This window comes from Brienomyrus brachyistius, chromosome 12 (assembly GCF_023856365.1).
Source record: "Brienomyrus brachyistius isolate T26 chromosome 12, BBRACH_0.4, whole genome shotgun sequence".
In the NCBI taxonomy this organism is placed as follows: Eukaryota; Metazoa; Chordata; class Actinopteri; order Osteoglossiformes; family Mormyridae; genus Brienomyrus; species Brienomyrus brachyistius.
The window spans coordinates 6,367,748-6,385,109 of NC_064544.1; the positions used below are offsets into that span (position 1 = coordinate 6,367,748).

The following is a 17,362-nucleotide window of genomic DNA, read 5'->3' on the forward strand; positions in this document are numbered from 1 at the left end:
GGGATCATAAAGTTCAACACCCCAGATGGGACTCGAACCCACAATCCCTGGCTTAGGAGGCCAATGCCTTATCCATTAGGCCACTGGGGCTGCAGGTTTTGAGTTCCACTTTGCAATAATACCACTTAGAGCTGACTATGGAATATTGAGCAGGGAAGGAATTTCATAAACTGACTTATTGCAAAGGTGGCACCCTTTGACGGTACCACACTTGAATTCTCTGAGGTCTTCAAAATGACCCATAATTTCACAAATGTTTGTAAAGCTGACCGCATGGCTTGGTGCTTGATTTAATTCACCTGTGGCATTGGGTCTGAATGAAACACCTTAATTCAGTGATTAAGAGGTGTGCCCCAGTACTTTTGTCTATCTAGTGTATGTACAGACAGGAGTGAAGTTTGGGCTCTAAGCACAGGGTCAGTCATCCATCCATCCAGCAGCCCTGGAGCATTTTGGGTGGTTAGGGATCATAAAGTTCATCACCCCAGATGGGACTCGAACCCACAATCCCTGGCTTAGGAGGCCAATGCCTTATCCATTAGGCCACTGGGGCTGCAGGTTTTGAGTTCCACTTTGCAATAATACCACTTAGAGCTGACTATGGAATATTGAGCAGGGAAGGAATTTCACAAACTGACTTATTGCAAAGGTGGCACCCTTTGACGGTACCACACTTGAATTCTCTGAGGTCTTCAAAATGACCCATAATTTCACAAATGTTTGTAAAGCTGACCGCATGGCTTGGTGCTTGATTTAATACACCTGTGGCATTGGGTCTGAATGAAACACCTTAATTCAGTGATTAAGAGGTGTGCCCCAGTACTTTTGTCTATCTAGTGTATGTACAGACAGGAGTGAAGTTTGGGCTCTAAGCACAGGGTCAGTCATCCATCCATCCAGCAGCTCTGGAGCATTTTGGGTGGTTAGGGATCATAAAGTTCAACACCCCAGATGGGACTCGAACCCACAATCCCTGGCTTAGGAGGCCAATGCCTTATCCATTAGGCCACTGGGGCTGCAGGTTTTGAGTTCCACTTTGCAATAATACCACTTAGAGCTGACTATGGAATATTGAGCAGGGAAGGAATTTCACAAACTGACTTATTGCAAAGGTGGCACCCTTTGACAGTACCACACTTGAATTCTCTGAGGTCTTCAAAATGACCCATAATTTCACAAATGTTTGTAAAGCTGACCGCATGGCTTGGTGCTTGATTTAATACACCTGTGGCATTGGGTCTGAATGAAACACCTTAATTCAGTGATTAAGAGGTGTGCCCCAGTACTTTTGTCTATCTAGTGTATGTACAGACAGGAGTGAAGTTTGGGCTCTAAGCACAGGGTCAGTCATCCATCCATCCAGCAGCTCTGGAGCATTTTGGGTGGTTAGGGATCATAAAGTTCAACACCCCAGATGGGACTCGAACCCACAATCCCTGGCTTAGGAGGCCAATGCCTTATCCATTAGGCCACTGGGGCTGCAGGTTTTGAGTTCCACTTTGCAATAATACCACTTAGAGCTGACTATGGAATATTGAGCAGGGAAGGAATTTCACAAACTGACTTATTGCAAAGGTGGCACCCTTTGACGGTACCACACTTGAATTCTCTGAGGTCTTCAAAATGACCCATAATTTCACAAATGTTTGTAAAGCTGACCGCATGGCTTGGTGCTTGATTTTATACACCTGTGGCATTGGGTCTGAATGAAACACCTTAATTCAGTGATTAAGAGGTGCGCCCCAGTACTTTTGTCTATCTAGTGTATGTACAGACAGGAGTGAAGTTTGGGCTCTAAGCACAGGGTCATCCATCCATCCAGCAGCTCTGGAGCATTTTGGGTGGTTAGGGATCATAAAGTTCAACACCCCAGATGGGACTCGAACCCACAATCCCTGGCTTAGGAGGCCAATGCCTCATCCATTAGGCCACTGGGGCTGGAGGTTTTGAGTTCCACTTTGCAATAATACCACTTAGAGCTGACTATGGAATATTGAGAAGGGAAGGAATTTCACAAACTGACTTATTGCAAAGGTGGCACCCTTTGACGGTACCACACTTGAATTCTCTGAGGTCTTCAAAATGACCCATAATTTCACAAATGTTTATAAAGCTGACCGCATGGCTTGGTGCTTGATTTTATACACCTGTGGCAGTGGGTCTGAATGAAACACCTTAATTCAGTGATTAAGAGGTGTGCCCCAGTACTTTTGTCTATCTAGTGTATGTACAGACAGGAGTGAAGTTTGGGCTCTAAGCACAGGGTCATCCATCCATCCAGCAGCTCTGGAGCATTTTGGGTGGTTAGGGATCATAAAGTTCAACACCCCAGATGGGACTCGAACCCACAATCTCTGGCTTAGGAGGCCAATGCCTTATCCATTAGGCCACTGGGGCTGCAGGTTTTGAGTTCCACTTTGCAATAATACCACTTAGAGCTGACTATGGAATATTGAGCAGGGAAGGAATTTCACAAACTGACTTATTGCAAAGGTGGCACCCTTTGACGGTACCACACTTGAATTCTCTGAGGTCTTCAAAATGACCCATAATTTCACAAATGTTTATAAAGCTGACCGCATGGCTTGGTGCTTGATTTTATACACCTGTGGCATTGGGTCTGAATGAAACACCTTAATTCAGTGATTAAGAGGTGTGCCCCAGTACTTTTGTCTATCTAGTGTATATACAGACAGGAGTGAAGTTTTGGCTTTAAGCACAGGGTCAGTCATCCATCCATCCAGCAGCCCTGGAGCATTTTGGGTGGTTAGGGATCATAAAGTTCATCACCCCAGATGGGACTCGAACCCACAATCTCTGGCTTAGGAGGCCAATGCCTTATCCATTAGGCCACTGGGGCTGCAGGTTTTGAGTTCCACTTTGCAATAATACCACTTAGAGCTGACTATGGAATATTGAGCAGGGAAGGAATTTCACAAACTGACTTATTGCAAAGGTGGCACCCTTTGACGGTACCACACTTGAATTCTCTGAGGTCTTCAAAATGACCCATAATTTCACAAATGTTTGTAAAGCTGACCGCATGGCTTGGTGCTTGATTTTATACACCTGTGGCATTGGGTCTGAATGAAACACCTTAATTCAGTGATTAAGAGGTGCGCCCCAGTACTTTTGTCTATCTAGTGTATGTACAGACAGGAATGAAGTTTGGGCTCTAAGCACAGGGTCATCCATCCATCCAGCAGCTCTGGAGCATTTTGGGTGGTTAGGGATCATAAAGTTCAACACCCCAGATGGGACTCGAACCCACAATCCCTGGCTTAGGAGGCCAATGCCTCATCCATTAGGCCACTGGGGCTGCAGGTTTTGAGTTCCACTTTGCAATAATACCACTTAGAGCTGACTATGGAATATTGAGCAGGGAAGGAATTTCACAAACTGACTTATTGCAAAGGTGGCACCCTTTGACGGTACCACACTTGAATTCTCTGAGGTCTTCAAAATGACCCATAATTTCACAAATGTTTATAAAGCTGACTGCATGGCTTGGTGCTTGATTTTATACACCTGTGGCAGTGGGTCTGAATGAAACACCTTAATTCAGTGATTAAGAGGTGCGCCCCAGTACTTTTGTCTATCTAGTGTATGTACAGACAGGAGTGAAGTTTGGGCTCTAAGCACAGGGTCATCCATCCATCCAGCAGCTCTGGAGCATTTTGGGTGGTTAGGGATCATAAAGTTCAACACCCCAGATGGGACTCGAACCCACAATCCCTGGCTTAGGAGGCCAATGCCTTATCCATTAGGCCACTGGGGCTGCAGGTTTTGAGTTCCACTTTGTAATAATACCACTTAGAGCTGACTATGGAATATTGAGCAGGGAAGGAATTTCATAAACTGACTTATTGCAAAGGTGGCACCCTTTGACAGTACCACACTTGAATTCTCTGAGGTCTTCAAAATGACCCATAATTTCACAAATGTTTGTAAAGCTGACCGCATGGCTTGGTGCTTGATTTTATACACCTGTGGCATTGGGTCTGAATGAAACACCTTAATTCAGTGATTAAGAGGTGTGCCCCAGTACTTTTGTCTATCTAGTGTATATACAGACAGGAGTGAAGTTTTGGCTTTAAGCACAGGGTCAGTCATCCATCCATCCAGCAGCCCTGGAGCATTTTGGGTGGTTAGGGATCATAAAGTTCATCACCCCAGATGGGACTCGAACCCACAATCTCTGGCTTAGGAGGCCAATGCCTTATCCATTAGGCCACTGGGGCTGCAGGTTTTGAGTTCCACTTTGCAATAATACCACTTAGAGCTGACTATGGAATATTGAGCAGGGAAGGAATTTCACAAACTGACTTATTGCAAAGGTGGCACCCTTTGACAGTACCACACTTGAATTCTCTGAGGTCTTCAAAATGACCCATAATTTCACAAATGTTTGTAAAGCTGACCGCATGGCTTGGTGCTTGATTTTATACACCTGTGGCATTGGGTCTGAATGAAACACCTTAATTCAGTGATTAAGAGGTGCGCCCCAGTACTTTTGTCTATCTAGTGTATGTACAGACAGGAGTGAAGTTTGGGCTCTAAGCACAGGGTCATCCATCCATCCAGCAGCTCTGTAGCATTTTGGGTGGTTAGGGATCATAAAGTTCAACACCCCAGATGGGACTCGAACCCACAATCCCTGGCTTAGGAGGCCAATGCCTTATCCATTAGGCCACTGGGGCTGCAGGTTTTGAGTTCCACTTTGTAATAATACCACTTAGAGCTGACTATGGAATATTGAGCAGGGAAGGAATTTCATAAACTGACTTATTGCAAAGGTGGCACCCTTTGACAGTACCACACTTGAATTCTCTGAGGTCTTCAAAATGACCCATAATTTCACAAATGTTTGTAAAGCTGACCGCATGGCTTGGTGCTTGATTTTATACACCTGTGGCATTGGGTCTGAATGAAACACCTTAATTCAGTGATTAAGAGGTGTGCCCCAGTACTTTTGTCTATCTAGTGTATATAGAGACAGGAGTGAAGTTTTGGCTTTAAGCACAGGGTCAGTCATCCATCCATCCAGCAGCCCTGGAGCATTTTGGGTGGTTAGGGATCATAAAGTTCATCACCCCAGATGGGACTCGAACCCACAATCTCTGGCTTAGGAGGCCAATGCCTTATCCATTAGGCCACTGGGGCTGCAGGTTTTGAGTTCCACTTTGCAATAATACCACTTAGAGCTGACTATGGAATATTGAGCAGGGAAGGAATTTCACAAACTGACTTATTGCAAAGGTGGCACCCTTTGACGGTACCACACTTGAATTCTCTGAGGTCTTCAAAATGACCCATAATTCCACAAATGTTTGTAAAGCTGACCGCATGGCTTGGTGCTTGATTTTATACACCTGTGGCATTGGGTCTGAATGAAACACCTTAATTCAGTGATTAAGAGGTGCGCCCCAGTACTTTTGTCTATCTAGTGTATGTACAGACAGGAGTGAAGTTTGGGCTCTAAGCACAGGGTCATCCATCCATCCAGCAGCTCTGGAGCATTTTGGGTGGTTAGGGATCATAAAGTCCAACACCCCAGATGGGACTCGAACCCACAATCCCTGGCTTAGGAGGCCAATGCCTTATCCATTAGGCCACTGGGGCTGCAGGTTTTGAGTTCCACTTTGCAATAATACCACTTAGAGCTGACTATGGAATATTGAGCAGGGAAGGAATTTCACAAACTGACTTATTGCAAAGGTGGCACCCTTTGACGGTACCACACTTGAATTCTCTGAGGTCTTCAAAATGACCCATAATTTCACAAATGTTTATAAAGCTGACCGCATGGCTTGGTGCTTGATTTTATACACCTGTGGCAGTGGGTCTGAATGAAACACCTTAATTCAGTGATTAAGAGGTGTGCCCCAGTACTTCTGTCTATCTAGTGTATGTACAGACAGGAGTGAAGTTTGGGCTCTAAGCACAGGGTCATCCATCCATCCAGCAGCTCTGGAGCATTTTGGGTGGTTAGGGATCATAAAGTTCAACACCCCAGATGGGACTCGAACCCACAATCCCTGGCTTAGGAGGCCAATGCCTTATCCATTAGGCCACTGGGGCTGCAGGTTTTGAGTTCCACTTTGCAATAATACCACTTAGAGCTGACTATGGAATATTGAGCAGGGAAGGAATTTCACAAACTGACTTATTGCAAAGGTGGCACCCTTTGACGGTACCACACTTGAATTCTCTGAGGTCTTCAAAATGACCCATAATTTCACAAATGTTTGTAAAGCTGACCGCATGGCTTGGTGCTTGATTTTATACACCTGTGGCAGTGGGTCTGAATGAAACACCTTAATTCAGTGATTAATAGGTGTGCCCCAGTACTTTTGTCTATCTAGTGTATATACAGACAGGAGTGAAGTTTGGGCTCTAAGCACAGGGTCATCCATCCATCCAGCAGCCCTGGAGCATTTTGGGTGGTTAGGGATCATAAAGTTCATCACCCCAGATGGGACTCGAACCCACAATCCCTGGCTTAGGAGGCCAATGCCTTATCCATTAGGCCACTGGGGCTGCAGGTTTTGAGTTCCACTTTACAATAATACCACTTAGAGCTGACTATGGAATATTGAGCAGGGAAGGAATTTCACAAACTGACTTATTGCAAAGGTGGCACCCTTTGACAGTACCACACTTGAATTCTCTGAGGTCTTCAAAATGACCCATAATTTCACAAATGTTTCTAAAGCTGACCGCATGGCTTGGTGCTTGATTTAATACACCTGTGGCATTGGGTCTGAATGAAACACCTTAATTCAGTGATTAAGAGGTGTGCCCCAGTACTTTTGTCTATCTAGTGTATGTACAGACAGGAGTGAAGTTTGGGCTCTAAGCACAGGGTCAGTCATCCATCCATCCAGCAGACATGGAGCATTTTGGGTGGTTAGGGATCATAAAGTTCATCACCCCAGATGGGATGTGGGTCTGAATGAAACACATTCAATGATAAAGAATTGTGTCCCAAGACTTTTGTCCACACACATACATATATACATACACACATACAGAAACATATATACTGTACACACATGCATGCACATATCATATACATACATATATACATACACACACATACATACAGACATGCACACATACATACAGACATACATACATACATACAGACTACAGACATGCACACACAAACCTTTTTTCTTATGAGTAGATTAGGTAAAGGGTGCTTTGGGAGTTTCGGAACGCATTGTGGATATTTCAGTTATTTCTTGTGGGAAAAATAGTCTTGACTTATGACCAACTTGAGTTACGACATACATACTTATCTATGCATACATACATATATACACACTGTACATATATACATAAATACACATTGTACATACCTACATACATACATACATACCTACATGCACACTGTACATAAATACATACATATATAAATACACATTGTATGTACATACACACTGTACATACATACATACACACATACATACATCCATAAATACACACTGTACATACATACATACATACATACATACATACTTACTTTATTAATACTAAAGGAAATTGTAGGTCTACAATAGCACAGCACACACACACACACACACACACACACATATTTAAACAGTAATAAACAGTAATAATAATTGAGAACAATTACATATTTACATGGGGGTCTATTTCTGCAGGAGCAGGTACAGATAAAGAAGTCAGACTGGGAGGTAATTTATCTGCCAAAATCATGCATGTTGATTCTCCAATAGCGATATTCTGCTGTTCTGCTCACAGACCAGGACAGAATATCTCTTTGAAACCATCATCTTAGATTAACCCCATGAATTTAGTTTGACGCGTGTGTGAGTGACGGTAGAGTGAATGTGGGGATCTGATCAGATAAGAAAGAAACAAAATGGTTGAATAACATGTTTTCTTTATTTCAGCTGAAGTATTCCTCCCAAATAAATCTTTAAACTGCATAAAGGAATTTTTATGTACTAAGCCAATGTGGTACCATAGATGGACAGAAATTTGCCTGGGTGAGGACAGCTAATCTGCTCTTAGAAAACCTCATCAATTAAAAGGATTTTTCCTGGTAAAACATACAGTTTATCAGAGGACCCCAACCGCACACGCCAGTGGATAAAACTCCGCGCTGAATTCGGATGCGGTCTGGCTTCTCAGCACTAGGTGTCGCTGTATTCCACATGCCCGTGTGTTCGCGATGAACTGATCTGGGCTATAGTCTGATTTGATATGCGTGATATGCGTGAAGATGCACTGGGCACTCGTCCTGCTTTAGGACTCTGGGGCAGCACTGTGCTTTCCCCTTCATTCTATTTGCTTGTCCCGTCTGGTAAGATCTCTTTCAACAGATAAAACAAATATAGCTGCCCCCATTTGTGCCATATATGTACCCAGGTTACGCACTTTATGTTTATGACTAGAAGGAAAATGACTTATTTTCAGCTTCTGTTTTCTAGGTCGTCGGTAGCTTCAGAAATTAATGGTGCAGCTTTGAAAGGTGACAAAACTCTCCCACATGGAGCTAAACCTCGCAGATGCTGCCGGCCAGTTAACATCTGCCTGGGACTGATGTGTGTGACGCCATGTGCTGGGATCTGCATGGCAGACGTTTAAACGACCTTCCTCTGACCTTGGTGGTTCACAGACAGGAGGTCGACCCTCTGAGACTGACAGCTGCTCGCGCTAACGCCTGACATTACACGGCCCGCTCTTAGGACAGTATCCTGATCCACAATGCGTCTGATTCTGACAGGCGATGAACAGAGCGCTGCGCTCGAGCTGACGGCTGCCTTTGTCAGGTGAACGGGCTTTACGCTGCACCGCTGCCCGCTAATCTTTGCTGCTTATTAGAGGTGCGGTGTGATGGGAGTCCTTCTGCGGAGGGAGGGGGAGGTATTAACGCCCATAGGTTATCTTCCACTCTTCTACAGAATTTAACAGGTGCTTGACGCAAGCCCTTTTTAAATTATTAATTTAAACATGTGGTTGGTTGGCTAGCTTCTCAGAACAAGAGAAAATGTTATTCAAGGCCTTAAAATTCATATTAAAGCAATTATGGACTGTAAATTTGCAATTATTCATGGTAATATATTATAATTCAGTGTATTGAAGAAATTTCATGATTTAAGTTATTACAATCAAATGATTTTGCGCATGGATATAACTGCCCCGGGTGCTTTGTGGTCAGTACGCCACCTTGTGGCCCGATTACTGTCCCTGCTGGGATAAGTCCAAGCTGGATGGATGGATGGAGTAGCTCAGGATTGCTTTATTTTTATTCCACTATTTTTTCCGTCATATCGAAAATATTTAGGAGCATTTTTAGTTAAATTTATAGAAAAAAACGAAATATACATTTACTGATGTAGTACAACGATAAATCAGATATCACACGTAACGTTTACACTTTGATATTGTGGGTTTTGCAGTTAAAAGGTTTTTTTGCTTACGTTTTCTTAAATTCTTGTGAAGATTTATAAGAGGAATAATGAGCGTTGTGTGTTTAGTGCGGTGAATCTGAGAAATCGATGAAGGTCAAGTAATTCGCTCAAAATATATTTAAAAATGAACAAGTAAACAGATCGGATAGAGACCTACGCCGGAGAGTTTTAGCACGTTAATCCGCAGATAGTTGTCTCTCTCTGTGTGTGTGTGTGTGTGTGTGCGTGTGTGTGCGTGTGTGTGCGTGTGTGTGTGCGTGTGTGTGTGTGTGTGTACAGGGTGGGGAGGAGTCGATCGGATCTAACTCACCTTTCGGTCGGTAGCGCAGGTTGCAGTTAAGCTGGTGGCTGATGCCAGCCGTTTAAAAACAAGTTATCACAGTGTGTGAGCTTATATCGTTCAAAGTGTCCTTTGGGGGAATACAACCTTACAGACGGATTTAACGAAGAAAAAATGGAGTAAAGCCTGCAGTAATGTATTCCCAAAGAAGCGTAACATCACTTTCCGCAAATTCACAGTAAGACTTTGGGTGTCTGTTTTTATTTGTTAATAATTATTTTAATTTTAAGTATGCGATCGCGTGTTTATTTGTGCTTGTTATAAATAATCGCCACATAAGTATTTGTGGTAATATAAGCTATTTTCAATCTTCTAACCTTTTATATGATGATATCCCATCTCATAGTTTACAATTTGTCCGCGTGTTACTGGAATTAGCACGTCAAAAATAAGTCGGGAAAGTCTTACTTGTCGTCTGTAAAAACTCTTTGGGGCTGAAAAAAAGTTTGCTGAGCTTCAGAATTTGAACTTTAATGAATGTACAGCTACTGTTCCCGATGGGGGAAGGTCTGTCTGCATGTGGGTCAGGTTTTGATGCTCTGAAATAGCTGAAGCAGTAAATGGTTGTTCGGAGATTAAAATACTAAAAATATAAATATACCACTCATTACTAAGTGCAGCTCTTTGTTAAATCAAACACCAGCAGCTCACATAAAACCTGCTCTTTCTTGTTTACAACCACAATAACAACAACAACAATAATAATAATAATAATAATAATAATAATTATTATTATTATTATTATTATTATTATTGAATGCTTTAGAATGTTCTCTGTGACCCTGTACTACTGAAGATGGATTCTCACAAGACAGCTGATTAACAGAGAAAGTTTTCTGAAAGCGGCCTCTTGACCGGCAGACATGCCCGCACTGGAGTCTCGCCTTTCAGCAGCTATTTGGTTCCACGGCGGACAGCGTGTGCGTCGGGTTACAGATCACAGTGCTGGTCGCCAGCTTCTACCGACTCACCGTTTAAAGACCCACGACTTCATGTGTGGTGGGTCGCGACTGTAAAGAGAACAGAGAAAGATTCTGAAATGGGGAAGCAGGCACCTGCAGTGTTTTTTGTTTGAAGTTGTTTTTTCCACGTTAAATTATTGATGTGTATCATACTCGGTTATCCTGGACGAGGTAGGGGGGCTTTTCAGACAGAAGTGTATTTTTGGGATAAAGAGCTGACGATGTTCCTCTCCTGGAACTGGGGGGTGTTTATGACAGAGGAGGACTATGTTCCTGCCTATGAGTTATGTGCAGGAATTCCCCTGTGTAACGCAGATGTAATATTTGTATTACATATGCAATGAGCAGAGTATCTACAAGTGGCCCTTACAGTTTGCATGCTTTAGCTTTGAATTTAACTGTATCATTGACTTGATAACTAAGAAAGTCCAATTGGTAGAACTCAATTAACAGTGCCAGTCAACAAATTAGGTGACATAGGCAGCCGGGTGGGCAGGGAAGAATAGAGACCGCTAAGTCCTGTCGCCAACACCTGGGGAGGATACAGAGAACAGGCGTGGGCTCACACAACATTCTTTGCAAGCATGAGAAGGGAAACTGCTTTGGCCCTGTGGATTTAATCCCTCACTTAGCCCGCCGGCGGTAAAGCTGGCCTAGGGCACCATCTTCTGAGGGGGCGCTGACTTAGCCAGCCGACTTCACTTTGTCTCAGACAGGGGGCGCCGACGGTGAAGCTGGCCTAGGGCGCCATCTTCTGAGGGGGCGCTGACTTAGCCAACCGATTTCACTTTGTCTCAGACAGGGGGCACCGGCGGTGAAGCTGGTCTAGGGCGCCACATGTGCTTTGACAGGTCCCTAACAATGTCGTAGCCAAACCTGATACTGTCAATTAACCCTAGGGTTTCCCTCTTGAACACATACATTAACCCCAAAACCTATTTTTCATTTTGTACAGTTCACACAGTACACAGTATAGTTTCATATAAATAAGAATTATTGCTGCTGTACAGAAGCAGTGCATTTGGATGGTGCCCTGCCTGTGCTGTGCAGATTATGGAGAGGGAAATCCCTTTAGTGCTATTAAGAGCACTCCAGATGGTACTCTGACACATGAGGTAGAGTGGCCAGCAGAGCCCCAGCCCCCTCCCACGCACAAGGGGGAGTGGCCTGAACAGTCCAGCCCACACAAGGGGAGTGTCCAGCAGAGCATTAGCCCCTCCCACACAGAAGGGGGAGTGGCCAGCAGAGCGGCAGCCAATCCCACACAAGGGGGGTGGCCAGGAGAGGCCCTGACCCTCCCACACACAAGAGGGAGTGTCCAGCAGAGCATTAGCCCCTCCCACATAGAAGGGGGAGTGGCCAGCAGAGCGGCAGCCAATCCCACACAAGGGGGGTGGCCAGGAGAGTCCCAGCCCCTCTCACACTTTTCAGGGGAATGAGAACCCAAAGCGGTGTCAAGGCACAGGCTACATGATTGGATGGGCTTGTCACATGGCCTTTCTGCTGCTGCGTTCTACCGAGCAATACATCAGTAGTACATTTCAAATTTGAATACAGATATTACCTATTTGCTTAGTGGCCCCACAGTGACCCTCTCTAGGACACATCCACTGAAGCTGAAGGATACGTCCACTGAAGCTGAAGGATACATCCACTGAAGCTAAAGGACACACCCACTGAAGCTGAAGGACATGTCCACTGAAGCTGTCTCTCAGGTGATGTCACTGCTCAGTCAGCCGTCACCTTTACTATCCTACTTCTCCACTGACCCACTTCACAGACGACATTGTCCTTCTGAGAACCTTGTGTGGATGCGAGGGTGATCTCAGGTGGATATTCAGGGAATCCACCATCACTGAAAGCCGGGAGGTGGTGGATTGCCCTCAGTGTCTGTCTCCTCTCAGTTGTAGCATAGTGCACGGAAAGATGCAGGGGCTGACAGGTGACTGGAGAAACTCACAAAAGGAAGCAAAACGAACGGCAGGGTTCTTGTAGAGTTCCTGCAGGGTTTGTGTAGGGTTCTTGCAGGGTTCTTGTAGAGTTCCTGCAGTGTTTGTGTAGGGTTCTTGCAGGGTTCTTGTAGAGTTCCTGCAGGGTTTGTGTAGGGTTCTTGCAGGGTTTTTGCAGAGTTTCTGCAGGGTTTGTGTAGGGTTCTTGCAGGGCTCCATTTGGTGCAGAAGGCAGTTGTCAGAGCTGTAAGCAGAGGTCTGAGGCTATTCTCTCTGTACACCCAGACACAGAAGACTTCCTAGTACCGGTTTTCTGAATGGGAAAATAAAAGGCCCTCTTCCAGCCCTGTACGATCCCAGTGCCCATCCCTGGCTTCCTGAAAGCTCTAATGATGAAATCTGAACACCACTTTTCACCAGACAGCATAATCTCTCTGTTCCTCTACAGATTCTCTTCACTATGCCCAAAATGTCCTACTGAATAAAGAATTCCTTCCTGAAGCCATCCATGATCCATGAGAGGTGAGAATTTTAAGCACATATACTACAGGATGGACCTGTTCCCATGCATGTTTGTTACACAGCAGGGGCTTCTGTCCAAAGCAGGACCAGGCAGCTGCCAGAGTGATTCGGGGTTAAAGGCCTTGATCAGATGGCCAGAGTTAAATTCCACTGCTGACCCTAGGATTTGAACCAGTAACCTTCTGCTCACAAGCACAGCACTGAGTCACATCCCACCTCCCTCGCATGGTGTGTTCTTCTAATGCAACTCCACACCGTTAATTACTTATTAGTCGACGGGACATGATGTCACAGCGTGTGCAATTAGCCGTGTGTAATGGAGCACATGCCCTGGACACACACACCTCATGTCCTGGTGCAGGACAGCTGGGGGGCATCACAGAGGACTGGCAGGACAGCTGGGGGGCATCACAGAGGACTGGCAGGACAGCTGGGGGGCATCACAGAGGACTGGCAGGACAGCTGGAGTTTATCCAGCTGCAGAGGACACTGTTCTATCCATCCATCCCTCTTCTAACGGCTTTTGCAGGTGCACGCTGCGATGCAGTAGAGGTCTGTAAGGTTTCAGTCTGGTTCTGACTACGGCCCGATCCAGTCCCCAGTCCCGTACCTCTCCATGCATTCCCGCAGGCAGCCCAGGCTCGGACACACCGTGGCGGCGACTCCCATGCCCACCTGGGGGTGCCGCTTAGCATTGCTCCTGCTCTTTGCCATGGCGTAGGCAGTGAAGGGGGGCAGCTGAGATGATGGTCGCCACTGGTAACCGGGAACAGCAGCCCCTGAGCCTGACGGGGCTGGATCCAGAAACATGCATGATGGTGTTTCAGAACCACTGGGCTCAGGTGCGTGTCAGTCAGAAACCCCCCTCCCCACCCGCACACACACACACACACACACACACAGACACACACACACACACAGACACAGACAAACACACAGACAAACACACACACACACAGACACACACACACACACACACAGACACACACAGACAAACACACAGACAAACACACACACACACACACACACACAGACACACACACAGACACACACACACACACAGACACGCACACACACAAACACACACACACACACACACACACACACACACACACACACACACACACACACACAGACATACTGCTCATTGATGCAGATTAAGGTTGTATAGCCCAGGTTTATAGGGTTCTGGGTCGGTCTGGCTGCCTCTGAATGTTCTACTTCCACCTCATAATGGCTGCCAGCGGCTCCTGCTCCGATTTAGTGGCTGTAGGAGGGATACAGGCCTCCCCACCCAGGCGCCCCCTCCCTGGTACCGGACGAGGGCTCAGCACACACACACACGTACGCACACAGAGTTCTGTTTCTTCCTCTCTGGAGCAGACAATTGAGCCGAAACCTGAAATTAATCCGCACAATTACGTTCAGTTTCTGAAGCACTGACCCGGAAACTGACACACTGGAGAGACAGCGCTAAGATGCTGGCAGGAGTTTGCCCTGTAGGATTCTGGGTAATTCACAGGAATTCATTACCGGGGAAGTATTAATGTTCATGGGATTATGATACCGATCCCGTCATTACGACAGATATTGTACTGCTTTAGTCTAGCAGGCAGCAGTTATGTGTTTATGTGTTTATTGCTATATTTCCTGTGAGACTGATAAGTTTTCGGCGTTATGCTTAAAAGTCATAATCACATTATATCACAGGTCCGATTTTCTGTGTACAAACCAGGGAACAATGGGGCTGTGCAGCCTATTTACGCTACAATCAATATGAATTGTTTCCCATGAATTGTGTCTTTGAATATCGTTATTTCAAATGTAAAGTTTGCAGGTTGGTATTTGGCCAAAACAGGTAATTAAGAAGCATATTGTGGGGCAGCTTTTATTTACGGAACATTATGAATCTAATGAATAAATTTGCCCTGGAGACAAGTTTATTAACAGCTCCAATATTTTGAAATTTTATTTTTATCTTGCTGTTTTGGAAAAGGATGAGCAAACTCACAGACCACCCACAGTGTTTGGTCATGTATTTCTGCATCATTAAGTTGCTGGTTATTTTTGATACCCTTTAAAGTGTGTCAGGTGCTCAGTGAGATGCAGGTTTTTAGGGTTACAGATGGGGCTCATAGCGGCTGTGAGTGTAATCTGCTCTGTTACAGATATGTATTCACTGGTCACTCTGTGGTCAGGCTGTGGTTACTCTGAGGTTGCTCTGTGGTCAGTCTGTGGTCTCTCTCTGTGGTCAGTAGGTAGTCACTTTTTGGTCACTTTACGGTTAGGCTGTGGTTGCTTTGTGGTCAGTCTGGTTGCTGTGTGGTCACCCTGTGGTCAGTAGGTGGCCGCTTTTTGGTCACTGTGTGGTTAGTCTGCGGTCAGTAAGTAGTCACTTTCTGGTCAGTCTGTGGTTGCTTTGTGGTCAGTAAGTGGTCGCTCTGTGGTCTGTCTGTGGTCGCTCGGGTCAGTCTGTGCTCACCCTGTGGTCAGTCTGTACTCGCTCTGTGCTTGCTCTGTGGTCTGTCTGTGCTTGCTCTGTGGTCTGTCTGTGGTCAGTATGTGGTTGCTCTGTGGTCTGTCTGTGCTTGCTCTGTGGTCTGTCTGTGGTCAGTCTGTGCTTGCTCTGTGGTCAGTCTGCTCGCTCTGTGGTCAGTCTGTGCTTGCTCTGCGGTTGCTCTGTGCTTGCTCTGTGGTCTGTCTGTGGTCAGTCTGTGCTTGCTCTGCGGTTGCTCTGTGCTTGCTCTGTGGTCTGTCTGTGGTCAGTCTGTGGTTGCTCTGCGGTTGCTCTGTGCGGTCGTTCCCCACATTCTCCCTCAGTGGTCCAGCTCAGGCCTCATGTCCTGCTCTTCTCTCAGGTGGAGAAAATCCTGGAGAAGCACGACCCACTTCGTGTGGCCAGGATGCAGCACCTGGGGTCCATCCCAGGGGACGAGGCCAGTGCAGTGCAGAACTACGTGGAGCACATGCTGTTCCTGCTGATGGAGGAGGGCGGCGGGCCCGGCGGCGCCATGGGCCCCATCCTGGAGCTCGTGGTGACAGAGAATGTGATGGAGCGCCTTTTCATATGGAGCCTGCAGTGCGAGTTCACCGACGACATGAAGTTGGAGCATCTGCGCATGTACGAGATGCTGGTGCGGCGCTGCCGACAGCCGCTGCTCCGCCACAAGCCGGTGCGGCGGCCCCTCATGATGCTGCTCGCCGCCTGCTCTGGGCCGGGAGCTGCCGCCGAGGTGGAGGCCCAGCTGCTGCTCCTCCTGGGCTGCCTCTGCTCCATCCTGGCCCGCGAGCCCTCCATCCTGGAGCTGTTCTTCCACGCCAGCGAGGACCAAGGTGCTGCCAACTTCCTCATCTTCTCCCTACTCATCCCCTTCACCCACCGCGAAGGCGCCGTGGGCCGCCAGGCACGTGAGGCCCTCCTGTTCATCCTGGCGCTGTCTGCTGAGAACCGGCTCGTGGCCCGGTACATAGCAGAGAACACCTACTTCTGCCCGGTGAGTGTCCCATACTGACTTGTTGCTACAGCTGGTCTTTTTACAGGAGGATTCAGGTTTCAAGCTCAGCAGCCCAAGCACTCCTTGCTCTTAAACTGCTTCCCGGTAACTGGACAGGGCAGTGTGTCCCACCTTCTCATGCCAAGGCCTGCGTGTTCTGACCACTGTTGCCGCTTAGCAACAACCTACCCATTTAGGTAGGTGGGTATTTTCTCCAGATTACGTACCTCTGGGATGTGAACCTGACTCCCTTCCGGCTACCTGCCCGCCCAGCTTCTCCCTCTCTTCCTGCTCTGTCTTACCACGTTCTCCTTGCCTGAGTCCAGCTGATGTCCGTACCTCTTGCGGGGGGTCTGATCCACAGTACTGGCTCCCATTTCTCTTCTACGATACGTCTGGATCACAGATGACATGCTTTTTAGTTCCCATCCAAACCAGTTATTAACACATAACCAAGGTGAACACATCATGATCGCCCTCACTTCGCCACACGGTTTACCTCACGGTTACCATGGTCCCCCGCCAAGGCAGCCCCCACTTTACCACCACGGCTCTATCATTAAAAACGCTCTGCTTAGGGCTAATTTACTTTCCAATAGCTGGGTTCATTTTGCAGTCCCGTCGTGCTTTGACATGAAAGCTGAGTGAT

At 46.4% G+C, this 17,362-nt stretch overlaps 2 protein-coding genes and 15 non-coding genes across 25 annotated transcripts in view; 1 reads left to right on the forward strand and 16 right to left on the reverse strand.

Annotated features, from left to right (window-relative positions):
* LOC125704495 (SH3 domain-containing protein 19-like) overlaps positions 1-9,865 on the reverse strand; it is a 27,544-nt gene extending 17,679 nt beyond the window's left edge. The window contains exon 1 of the mRNA XM_048970099.1: positions 9,757-9,865. The gene's annotated coding sequence lies outside the window, so the exon portion shown is untranslated. The remainder of the gene's footprint in view (positions 1-9,756) is intronic.
* On the reverse strand, positions 18-90 carry trnar-ccu (transfer RNA arginine (anticodon CCU)). The gene has a single exon. It is a non-coding gene; the product is annotated as a tRNA-Arg (tRNA).
* On the reverse strand, positions 481-553 carry trnar-ccu (transfer RNA arginine (anticodon CCU)). Its single transcript has one exon. It is a non-coding gene; the product is annotated as a tRNA-Arg (tRNA).
* trnar-ccu (transfer RNA arginine (anticodon CCU)) lies at positions 944-1,016 on the reverse strand. The gene has a single exon. It is a non-coding gene; the product is annotated as a tRNA-Arg (tRNA).
* On the reverse strand, positions 1,407-1,479 carry trnar-ccu (transfer RNA arginine (anticodon CCU)). The gene has a single exon. It is a non-coding gene; the product is annotated as a tRNA-Arg (tRNA).
* Positions 1,866-1,938, reverse strand: trnar-ccu (transfer RNA arginine (anticodon CCU)). Its single transcript has one exon. It is a non-coding gene; the product is annotated as a tRNA-Arg (tRNA).
* On the reverse strand, positions 2,325-2,397 carry trnar-ccu (transfer RNA arginine (anticodon CCU)). The gene has a single exon. It is a non-coding gene; the product is annotated as a tRNA-Arg (tRNA).
* trnar-ccu (transfer RNA arginine (anticodon CCU)) lies at positions 2,788-2,860 on the reverse strand. The gene has a single exon. It is a non-coding gene; the product is annotated as a tRNA-Arg (tRNA).
* On the reverse strand, positions 3,247-3,319 carry trnar-ccu (transfer RNA arginine (anticodon CCU)). Its single transcript has one exon. It is a non-coding gene; the product is annotated as a tRNA-Arg (tRNA).
* On the reverse strand, positions 3,706-3,778 carry trnar-ccu (transfer RNA arginine (anticodon CCU)). Its single transcript has one exon. It is a non-coding gene; the product is annotated as a tRNA-Arg (tRNA).
* trnar-ccu (transfer RNA arginine (anticodon CCU)) lies at positions 4,169-4,241 on the reverse strand. The gene has a single exon. It is a non-coding gene; the product is annotated as a tRNA-Arg (tRNA).
* On the reverse strand, positions 4,628-4,700 carry trnar-ccu (transfer RNA arginine (anticodon CCU)). The gene has a single exon. It is a non-coding gene; the product is annotated as a tRNA-Arg (tRNA).
* On the reverse strand, positions 5,091-5,163 carry trnar-ccu (transfer RNA arginine (anticodon CCU)). The gene has a single exon. It is a non-coding gene; the product is annotated as a tRNA-Arg (tRNA).
* Positions 5,550-5,622, reverse strand: trnar-ccu (transfer RNA arginine (anticodon CCU)). The gene has a single exon. It is a non-coding gene; the product is annotated as a tRNA-Arg (tRNA).
* trnar-ccu (transfer RNA arginine (anticodon CCU)) lies at positions 6,009-6,081 on the reverse strand. Its single transcript has one exon. It is a non-coding gene; the product is annotated as a tRNA-Arg (tRNA).
* Positions 6,468-6,540, reverse strand: trnar-ccu (transfer RNA arginine (anticodon CCU)). Its single transcript has one exon. It is a non-coding gene; the product is annotated as a tRNA-Arg (tRNA).
* LOC125704496 (FHF complex subunit HOOK interacting protein 1A-like) overlaps positions 9,824-17,362 on the forward strand; it is a 19,864-nt gene continuing 12,325 nt past the window's right edge. The window contains exons 1-6 of one of the 9 annotated variants that reach the window (XM_048970101.1): positions 9,824-9,964; positions 12,325-12,463; positions 13,146-13,219; positions 13,581-13,771; positions 13,850-14,061; positions 16,078-16,713. In XM_048970101.1, the coding sequence (XP_048826058.1) occupies positions 13,963-14,061; positions 16,078-16,713 (735 nt within the window). In that variant the 5' untranslated portion in view covers positions 9,824-9,964; positions 12,325-12,463; positions 13,146-13,219; positions 13,581-13,771; positions 13,850-13,962. Of the gene's footprint in view, positions 9,965-12,324; positions 12,464-13,145; positions 13,220-13,580; positions 14,062-16,077; positions 16,714-17,362 lie in introns of all 9 variants that reach the window. The other 8 variants (XM_048970102.1, XM_048970105.1, XM_048970106.1 and 5 more) reach the window with 8 other exon arrangements.